Source organism: Rissa tridactyla, chromosome 22 (assembly GCF_028500815.1).
Source record: "Rissa tridactyla isolate bRisTri1 chromosome 22, bRisTri1.patW.cur.20221130, whole genome shotgun sequence".
Taxonomy (NCBI): Eukaryota; Metazoa; Chordata; class Aves; order Charadriiformes; family Laridae; genus Rissa; species Rissa tridactyla.
The window spans coordinates 6216324-6226647 of record NC_071487.1 but is presented as its reverse complement, the minus strand read 5'-3'; the positions used below and the strand labels follow the sequence as shown (position 1 = coordinate 6226647).

The 10324-nt window shown below is 52.0% G+C and overlaps 1 protein-coding gene across 1 annotated transcript; it reads left to right on the top strand.

The window, feature by feature from the left end:
* Positions 1 to 723: 723 nt before the first annotated feature.
* LOC128900818 (phospholipid-transporting ATPase IK-like) lies at positions 724 to 9891 on the top strand. The gene is made up of 13 exons (XM_054182337.1): positions 724 to 789; positions 1412 to 1503; positions 2055 to 2168; positions 2715 to 2813; positions 3285 to 3346; positions 3952 to 4024; positions 4129 to 4199; positions 4736 to 4818; positions 5386 to 5544; positions 6070 to 6158; positions 8418 to 8611; positions 9319 to 9527; positions 9767 to 9891. Exons 1-13 carry the CDS (start codon positions 735 to 737, stop codon positions 9889 to 9891), a joined length of 1425 nt encoding a protein of 474 aa, XP_054038312.1. The 5' UTR covers positions 724 to 734.
* The last annotated feature ends 433 nt before the right edge of the window (positions 9892 to 10324 follow it).

Genomic DNA, 10324 nt, shown 5'->3' with positions numbered 1-10324 from the left:
ACTGAGCGTAAGGGAAATCTTGTCATTGATGAAGGTGGCGGCTCTCTAGGCATGACGGGTGCTCGGGTGTGATGGCAGGACGGGGAGAGTTTCTGTTCCTCGCTGATGACTTCAAATGATTTCCCATAACTTCCCCAGAGAGGAAGAATGTCTTTTAGTTGTCATGGCCAGCTGGGACTGGGCGAAGGTGGGTCTGAAAGATGACCCACGCCAAAGCCGTTGAGCATCCCTGAGGACACTGAGAAGGGGTCTGTCCTGGCAACCCCCAGCGCCCAGGGCAAGGTTTGAGTAGCGTAAGGCACCTGCAAAGGGCAAATCTGTGACTGTTGGACAAAAATGCCAGGGCGAAGTGGATTTCAATTCACATCTGACCTGTGGATGGTCCTGCAAAAGGTGGAGAAAAAAACATCAGGCACCAAAGGGAGAAAGACATTTTCTGATGACAAATATTCAGCCTGACGTCCCTGATCTGATGGCTACAGAGGACTGCCTGCCAATGTGGGCTTTTACATCTCCAGGGTATTAAAAAGGTCTAAGTTAGTTTGTGGCTCCAGGGAAGACACTCATCCCCAGCTGTGCTCACAAGTGTCCCTTCTGCATGCTGTCCTGCCCTGGAGAGGTGGAGGGCACAGCTTTGGGATGTGGGAGCGTCCCGGTGGGATCACACTGTCATTGCTCGGCGTTGCAAATACTTTTGGTTGTCCTTGTCCCTAGATCCTGGCAGCGGTGCCAGCATGGCTGCGCAAGACCCAGCCTTGGGCTGCCTGCATGGAAAGAAGCAACTGCCAGGTCAGTGAGCAATAAGTCTGTTTTGGGGTTTTTTTCCCCTTTTTTAGAGAGTTTATGAGAAAGTTGACTGTGGGACAGAGTTTTGAGATGGGGAAGAAGCAGATTTGGGGTGAAATGATCTGGAAGGATTGGCCGTCAGCTGGGGTGCAGCAGTTGGGGAACATGGCCAGGATGTCCCTTGCTTGGTGGTATCTGCACTGAGATAGCAAAAAAACGAATCGGGAGAGGAACGACCAGCCTTCAGAATAGCAAAGAAGGAGGAGTCATCCTTCACCTGGCCTGATTTTACTGTTCAATCAAAACCTGAGCCCAAACGGTTAGCCTGAGGCTGGGAGGGGAAGTGTGCGCAGCGGTCTCTGGGAGTAGTCTCTGGAAGCTTCTGGCCTCCTGCGTCCTCTGTCCATTCTGTGACCCAGCTGACCCCAAAGATCCAGCTCTGTCCCAGTTTGTTCCTCCAGCTCCTCTCAAGCTGTAGGTGCAGGATGGAAAGCCCACCTTGCCAGCAGTGGGTCACCATGAGCCCAATGGCACCATCACTGGTCCTTGTGTCCTTGGAGACCAGAGGCTGGTGGCCAGGGCCTGGCTCTAACGAGAGCTGGTGGACATCCACTTGCTTTTCCAGCTTTCACCTGGGAGGTGAGGGCCAACAACCGAAACTACCACATGCAGTTCAAGAAGAAATTTGCCTTCTGTCTGACGAAGAAGAAGTACGCGGTGAGTCAGCCTGGGCCAGCCCTGGGCCATTTCTTTACCCAGCCCCTGATTCCTGAGCTGGTGGTGGTCGGGGGCGACATGACAGAGAAGCTGCAGAGACGTTCCAGTAGGATGGAGCGTCACATACATAATCCTCAGGGAAGAGGAAGGGCTGCTCCCTGCCTGGTGCCCCAGGTGCCCTCTGAAGCTGTCAGACAAGGAGCAGAACTGTACGAAGGATACTTTTTAGTCTGATGGTCAAATCAAAAGAAAGATTTTTGAAAACGTTTTGGTTGAACAAAAACACATTATTTTTTTACAGCTAAATAATGACCATCTAGCTGAGGGGGTCCGTTACATATGCTTTAGATGATCAGAAGCAAATTATTTTGTTTCAATTTTATATGGCCCTTTGCTCTAATAAATCTTTTTTTTTTTTCTTATGGCTTTGGTAAATTTTTAAAGTCATCTCTTACGCAATGAAAAGTCATAAAAACACCCGATTTTTTTGATATTTTCAAAACGCATCCTTGATTTCATGTGGCTGAGCTCCCGCTGCCTTTCTCTTGCAGGGCAATGCCATTAAGACAGCCAAGTACAACATCTTTACCTTTCTGCCACTAAACCTCTACGAGCAGTTCCACCGAATGGCCAACGTCTACTTCGTCTTTGTCATCCTCCTACAGGTGAGATGGACACCAAGAGCAAGTGCATGTGAGACTGTCTAGCAAAGGAGGGTTGTCTGGTGTTTGGAGCAGGGGACTTTGGTCTAAGGTGGCGTTAAGGATGCTGCTTTTCAGTGGTGTTCATTGTCTTTCGTGAACTCCGAAAGGTTTATCCTATGTTAAGTCTGGTTACTTTAAAGTGATTGGGTTTGGATGTAGACCACACCTGAAAATAGAATTCCTACCCTCCAAATTCAGGGACTCACAGGCATTTCACACACCCACTTTAAAAAGAGGTGGAAATTCAACAAAACAGTTCTCTGTAGACAGAGATGGTGATTTGATTTGTCTTAAGACGGGCTCCTGCCATCATAGAATCATAGAATGTGTTGGGTTGGAAGGGACCTTTAAAGGTCATCTAGTCCAACCTCCCTGCAGTGAGCAGGGACATCTTCAACTAGGTCCTCACGTGCTGGCTGGGGAGAGGAGCTGGAAGTGAGGAATCACCTCAAGTGCCCTGAGGTGGGATGAAAATTGTGTCCGTGGTCTAAAATTCTCTTTCTCCAGACCTTCCCTGAGATCTCCACGCTGCCCTGGTTCACTCTGCTCTTCCCTCTGAGCTGCCTTCTCACCATCCGGGGTCTACGAGACCTGATTGATGACATTGTGAGTACGAGTTGGAGGAAAAGGCTGTGAGTGTTGGGTGTAGGTCCTGGGTGGGACAATCAACAGAAAGGGCCCCTTTGCTGTGGGGTGAACCCAAAATCTTGGGAGCTGCTGTCATTTGTCGTTCCTGAGGTACCATCAACTCTACCATGTCCAAAACACTTTGTATCTCCCCTTGGGAAGGATGTGACCTTGGGGTCTTGCTTTCCTTGGGGTCTAGACCCCCCCATCTCTGTCATCTTTAATATCTTGACCAATGGCTGTATTCCCAGGTTGGTCCCCAGAAATACCTTGGGGGAATTTTGCCTCTTTATTCATCAGAATACATCTTCCAATTGCTTCGGAAAGCAGATCTTGCCCTGGGGCTGAGGAGGCAGATTGTGGCATTAAGAAGGTTCTTTTCACGGGACAAGGCAGTCTGGCATGTCTCATCCCTTTCTTTTGGCCTCTTTTTGTCTCTCCTCTGTGCAGGGCCGTCACCAAAGTGACAGAAACATCAACAGCAGGCCATGTGAAATCCTGTCTGGGAAGAGGTGAGGGGCTTTGGGAAGCTGTACCCGTATTTTCCAGGCCTGTGTGGAATGATGGATCACCTGAAGTGCTGAGCATCCTTGAGCATAGCAGCTGAGAAGGGTTTTGGTGGCAATGTCCCTGACTCTGCAAACTCCCATCACCTCCCAAAATCTCCTGCTGGTCCAGCCGTTCCCTTGTGGGGATGATCATACCCTGGTCACAGACTAAAAAAAAGCCCTGATTTGCTGTGATACACTGTGGGAGGACGGTTTTCAGGCCACAGAATTTCCTCAGGTCTTCATATCTAACCCATGGAGTCGTATTCCTACTAAACACTGGGAAGGACCAACATTTCCCACCCGTGTCCAGGGGGCCGCAAGTCCCTGCCACCCGTAGGTACGGGGGATATGGATGTGACAAACGGGTACTTGTGCCATCCTCGGTGCTCAGCTGTCCTTTGGTCATGCAGATGGGAGGCCGCCATGGTGGCAAAGGAACCAACAATCTGGAGAACCCATGCAAGAAGCTGGGACAGACACAGGCTGGCCCAGAGGACAGAAACAGCCGCGGCCCCCATTCCCCCTGTTCCGTGAGGATAAAAATTTCTCCCCTAATTCTCCTGCAGCTTCCGCTGGCAGAAATGGCGCGACATCTGCGTCGGGGACATCGTCCGCCTGCGTAAGGAGAGCTTTGTCCCGGTGAGCGGTGCCCCGGAGCTGGCTGCGTGCCGGGGGTGGCGGGGGGCAGTTTCAGCGAGGAGGGGCTCAGCCGGGGGCTCTCTCCCCATTTTTTGCTCTTCAAGGCTGACATGCTCTTGCTGTGCAGCTCGGAGCCCAGCAGCCTGTGCTACGTGGAGACTGCCGACATCGATGGGTGAGGAGAGGGGCAGGGGAGCGCTGCTGCAGTGGGAGGAGAGGGGCAGAGACATCCCAGCCAACGGCTGGAGCCTCCAAGTCTTGAGGCCCCCCCCTCCATTAGGTCAGGCAACTGGGAGGGCTGCAAGTCCAGCAGAAACCATGGGATTTGGGGGAACCTCTGAAAGCTAAACTTACAGACACCCCACAAATGGGATTGGAGCCCCAAATCTTGAAAACAGGAGTCCAAAAACACTTTTGAGGCTTCCATAGAGCAACTGGTGACCTCGGGCATCTCTCTTCCTCTCCGAGGACAGCAGCTGCCCGTCCTTCCCGCCACGGTCTGCGGGATGATTTAATGGCAGGGTCTCCGGGCCAGGGCTCTCTCCCTGCATGAGTGCTCAGTGTGTGGCAGGAGGCGTCCCTGTCTCGCTTTTCATTGCCACCACTTTCGTAATCACCTGATAAATAATGACTGTCTCTGTCCCATGGGTCCAACAGCTCTGTCACCCCACAGGGTTGTTTTATTTTTCCCTCCCTGGCTCTTGTTCACAGGGAAACAAACCTGAAGTTCAGACAAGCCCTTCTGGTCACCCACCAGGAGCTGGTGAGCGAGGAGAGCATGGCTGCCTTTGATGGTGAGTCTCCCAGACAGGCAAGGACGTGGCCATCCCGCCGGGGTGGGATGGGTTCAACCTTGGGAGTTCTCAGGCACCAAGTGCCATCAGTCCGACAGGAGTTGCACTTGCTCCTGCCTGCAAGGAGCCACAGACCTTGTGTGGAGGCCCTTCCCCAGCAGAACGGCTCTGTGATGGGTCCATCAAGGTTGTGCACCTTCCCTCTGTCCTGGAATCAAGTGCTTGGCCCCCCAACCTGACTCAGACCCTGGATTTTTTCCCCTTTGGTCCTCCATAGGATGCAGACTCCCCTCTCAGAGGCTCTGAGTTTCTACTTTCTCCAGTTTTACAGCCCAGGGCGGTTCCTGGACTGAGTGCCCTCCCAGCTCTGCAGGGTGGCCCTCCACTTAGCCTTAATTTGAGCCATTCATATCTGAGCTGGACCTGGAGATGCCCTGACAAAACCTGAATCTCCCCAAGAAGCCCCCAGCACCCCTTTTTGGAGGGGGCAGACGTGGGGGGTGAGGGGAGAGGAAGGTCCTCTCGTTTACCCCAAAGCCATCACCTGAATGGTGCCGTCTGCTGAAGGGAGAGTGACCTGCGAGGAGCCCAACAGCCGCATGCACAGCTTCACCGGCACGCTGGAGTGGAGGGGCGAGACCTACCCGCTTGACAGTGAAAGGATCTTGCTGCGAGGCTGCAAGCTTCGCAACACTGACGTTTGCTACGGCTTGGTTATCTACGCAGGTGAGTGCCCAGGAAGGGCAGAAAACACCCAGGTCCCCGGGGGTTTTAAGCTGCCCAAGCGCTTCTGGCATCAGCAGGTCCCATTCTCAGCTGATGCAAAGCGGGAGGACCCACCACTGTGACCAAGCCCCTAGAAGTTTGTCCTAAGCTTTGCTGGTGTTGGGCTCGCTGGCAGGGAGACGACGTGGTGGTACCAAACCTCTACTCATCCCAGGTTATATTTCACCTGCATCACGTCCTGGACCTACTCCTCGTTGTGGCCTCTTGCACTTTGTGGCTCAGTGCAGCTGAGAGCTTGGCCATGAGTAGCTGTGGGTAGAGGGGAGGGGTACGACCTGGTGTAAGCAGCGCTTTTCCTTGTGTGCAGCCATGGCTTAATTAACCACTGATCAAGGGATGCAATCCTCTGAAGTCTTCAGAGGTGGGGAGATGTTGTTACGGAGGAAGCCAGCATCACTTAACTGCAAGTCAACCTTCTGGGTGCTGTGGACTTGCGTTTTCACTTCTAAAATGTTTCTCGTCCAGGATTTGATTCCAAAATTATGAGGAACTGTGGAAAGATCAAGCGGAAGAAAACCAAGCTGGACCGCGTGATGGACCGGCTGGTGATCATAGTGAGTGTGGTGCAAACACCTCCTGCCCTGGTCCACAGGCCTCCTGGGGTTGCTCACAGGTCTTCTCTGAGAGGCTGCTTGCTTGGGTGATGCTGATTTTCTTAAGCTTGCAATATTTTACTCAAAATTATCTTGGGTTTAACATGTAATGGGCAAATACCAAGTGATGTTGTCAGGAAGCGGCAGTTGCTGGGTCTGGAGCAGTCTGCATGGTGGTTGTGGATGCTGACAGCTCTGAGTCCCCAGCTGCACAGCAGCCCCTTGGACCAGGGAGCTAGAGGATTCAGGAGCTCCAATCCCTCCTGGCCTGCTTTACTAACCCTTAACCATGCAGGTCCAAGGAGACATTTTGTGCTGAGGGACCTGCAGGCTGTGGCTCATCAGAGTAGATGGAGGACAAAGGAGGAGTATTTTTCATCTAGTACTTTAGAATTTCCAGGATTGGAAAGGACCTTTCAGATCATCAAGTCCAACCATCAACCTAACACTGACAAAAACCATCACTAAACCATATCTCTCATCTGGACTTTGGCAAGGCCTTTGACACCGTCCCCCACAGCATTCTCCTGGAGAAGCTGGCGAATCATGGCAGAGACAAGTGTACTCTTTGTTGGGTTGAAAACTGGCTGGATGGCCATGCCCAGAGAGTTGTGATTAATGGAGTGAAATCCTCTTGGCGGCCGGTCACCAGTGGTGTCCCTCAGGGCTCAGTTTTGGGGCCAGTTTTGTTTAATATCTTTGTCAATGATCTGGATGAGGGGACTGAGTGCGCCCTCAGTAAATTTGCAGATGACACCAAACTAGGTGGGAGAGCTGATCTGCTTGAGGGTAGGAAGGCTCTACAGAGGGCCCTGGACAGGCTGGATCCATGGGCCAAGGCCAACTGTGTGAGGTTTAATAAGGCCAAGTGCCGGGTCCTGCACTTTTGGTCACAACAACCCCAAGCGACGCTACAGGCTTGGGGCAGAGTGGCCGGAAAGCTGCCCAGCAGAACAGGACCTGGGGGTGCTGGTGGATGGCCAGCTTAACATGAGCCAGCAGTGTGCCCAGGTGGCCAAGAAGGCCAACAGCATCCTGGCTTGTATCAGGAATAGCGTGGCCAGCAGGAGCAGGGAAGTGATGGTGCCGCTGTGCTCGGCACTGGTGAGGCCTCACCTCAAGCGCTGTGTTCAGTTCTGGGCCCCTCTGGACAAGAGGGACATTGAGGTGCTGGAGCGTGTCCAGAGGAGAGCTGCCAGGCTGCGGAGGGGTCTGGAGACCAGGGCATGTGAGGAGAGGCTGAGGGAGCTGGGCATGTTTAGCTTGGAGAAGAGGAGGCTGAGGGGAGACCTCCTTGCCCTCTACAACTCCCTGGAAGGAGGGTGCAGAGAGGTGGGTGTTGGGCTCTTCTCCCAGGGGAATAATGACAGGACCAGAGGAAATGGTCTGAAGCTGCGGCAGGGGAGGTTTAGATTAGATATCAGGAAGAATTACTTTACTGCAAGAGTGGTCAGGCACTGGAACAGCCTGCCCAGGGAGGGGGTTGAGTCACCATGCCTAGACGTGTTTAAGAAACATCTAGATGTGGCACTTCAGGGCATGCTCTGAAGGGCAGAGATTGTAGGTTGGTGGGGTTTTTTGTGTGTGTATGGTTGGACTCGATGATCTCAAAGGTCTTTGCCAACCATGAAGATTCTATGATTCTCTAAGCACCACGTCTACCCACCTTTTAAGTACCTCCAGGGATGGTGACTCCACGACTTCTTCCAGTCAGCCTCTTCCAATGCTTGATACCGCTTTCAGTGTAAAAATTTTTCCTAATATCCATCCTAAACCTCCCCTGGCGCAAGGAGCTTTTCCTCTGTGGGAACAAAAACAGCATGGGCATAACAAGGAATTGGATGACTCTTACTCCTGTTCCTGGTGTTTGAGTGTCATCACCTCTCAGCCTGGCCACCAGCATTGCTCTGTTTCTCGGCACTTCATCAGGAAGGCTGCAGGACACCCTTGTCCAGGGAGATGGTGTCTGAGGCAATTAGGAGGGCGGGAAAGTTGGGGTTTGGTGTGTATGTTGCGGAGGTGTTGAGCTGAAATACGTGCTGCAATCCTTCATCTTGATCCAGGTTGAGCTCTGAGAACCAACTTCAGGCACAAGGACACTTTTCCACAAGCTTACAGCTAAATGAGACAAACAGTCTGGAAGGGGCAATGGTTGGTCGTAGAAAAGATTCTGGTGGGCTCTGTGTGATGGCGCATTCTCATCCTGGCTTCCCATCTCAGATCTTCCTGGTGCTGTTGGTCACATCACTGTGCCTCGCCATTGCCTCTGGGTTCTGGGCCAAGATGTTCCAGGAGAAGCACAGCTACCTCTCTGCTCTCTACAAGCACACAACTCCTGCCCAGCAGGCCTTCTTCAACTTCTGGGGCTTCACGATCCTCCTGAGCATCATCATACCCATGTCCATGTATATAACGTAAGAACAACAGAGCTTGGAAGTGATCAGAGATCAGTAGCCCACCCCCTGTCCTTGGCCATCAGCTGTCACCTTGGTTTATGGCCACAAAATGAGGCTGCACAAAAGATCCAGCTGTGACCCTGAGCAAGTCATTCCCGTGTGTTCCCTTAGCCATAAGAGGGTAAGGGTGGATGGGGCAGATGTCTTACAGACATTGATGATGTGCTTTGAGATCTTCTCAGAGGAAAGCCAGAAAAGAGATGCAAAGATTGACGTACTGAGGTCGGAAATGGTGGGCAGGCCGAGGATGAGACTGGTGAAGGTGGTGTTCTCCCCACTGCGCAGCAGCAGGGTGGGGAAGAGAAGGGCAGAGGCGCTGTGAGTGGGCAATAATCACAATTTGTGCTGGAAGAGGCGGTTTCCAAATTTTTCGGCCCTTCGCTGAATCTCCAGATCTATGAATTTTGTCATCAAGGGCCGGCTTTCCAGAGGGGAGCCCAGTTGCCTGGGACCCAGTGGGCTCTCAGTCTGGTATGATGAGCCTTCTGCAAAACTGGCCATGAACAATGAAAAGCCTCTTGGTTGCCCCAAGCTCAGGGCAATAGGATCCAGGTGGGGAGTTCCCCTCTGCCCTTTCATCCCGTGTCAGATCCCCAAGACCCCCTGGGACGTGAGCAATGCCATCTCCTTCCCCGGTGTGAGTTTTCTTCTATCGGACTCCCTAGGTTTGAATTCATCTATCTGGTGAACAGCTTTTTTATCAACTGGGATCTGGAAATGTATTACGCTGTCAAAGACATTCCAGCAAAAGCCAGAAGCACCAGCCTCAACGATCAGCTCGGCCAGATCGAATATATCTTCTCAGACAAGACTGGCACCTTGACACAAAATGTTATGAGCTTCAAGAAATGCTGCATCAATGGGACCATCTATGGTAACTTTTGTTGGATGCAAGTTTGCAGAGACTTACGAGCGAGGTAGACCTTGAATTCAGGCCACTTTGGTTCTTTCCACTCCTCCTGGCTTGCTAGGAAGCTTGGGGCATATGGATTGATCTCGGTGGTCCAGTGTGTAGGCAGAACCTTTAGGAATTCAGCTTGTTTTCATGTCCCGTGTTATCGGTGCTCTGCAGGTGCCACCACCCCTGCGGCCACATTTGTCTCGTGCTCCCAGTGCATGGAGTCAGGGCACAGTTCTGCCTCCTAAAATGCGCTCCTGCCTTTCGGGAGATGTGTCAGGCCCCAAACTCGGCTGAGATCAGCTCGGTCTTCCCCGATACAAAAGCGAACCTGGGGTAGGAGCTCAGCACAGCCACGTGGCAAACCCGTGGTCTGAGTGAGGTGGAGCCCATCTGGAGTAATCAGCTGGTGCTGGCCCAGGTGTCCAGGGCAGGCAGAGGGGCCATGGCGTGATGGGCCAGTAAAGCCCATGGATTTTTATTTTCTATGAAGTTGTTGGAGAGAAAAAGGAGGTTTTGCTTTTCCGTTTTGTGTCATTTTCTTGTGACCTATGGAGGAGGCAAAGAAATTATCCTTTCCCTGATGTTGTTTCTTCACAATGAATGCATGTCATTGCTCTTTGCTTTTTTTCTTTTTTTTAAGATTCTGCTTGGTTTTCCCCTTAGAAACCTGAGAATTGCCAAGCCATTCCTTTCCTTGTTGCTACATTTACTCGAGCTCTCGGCTGGCTTTTTGAGCTCAGTGCTTAATTAGTGAAATTCAGCAAGTGGGG

What these genes read in the sequence shown, in the direction of transcription:
- LOC128900818 (XM_054182337.1), top strand. Translation starts at nt 735, where the DNA reads ATGGCTGCGCAAGACCCAGCCTTGGGCTGCCTGCATGGAAAGAAGCAA. An exon ending in TGACGAAGAAGAAGTACGCG is followed by an intron (nt 1,504 to 2,054) that starts GTGAGTCAGCCT and finishes TTTCTCTTGCAG; the next exon opens with GGCAATGCCATTAAGACAGC. An exon ending in GAGCATGGCTGCCTTTGATG is followed by an intron (nt 4,819 to 5,385) that starts GTGAGTCTCCCA and finishes CGTCTGCTGAAG; the next exon opens with GGAGAGTGACCTGCGAGGAG.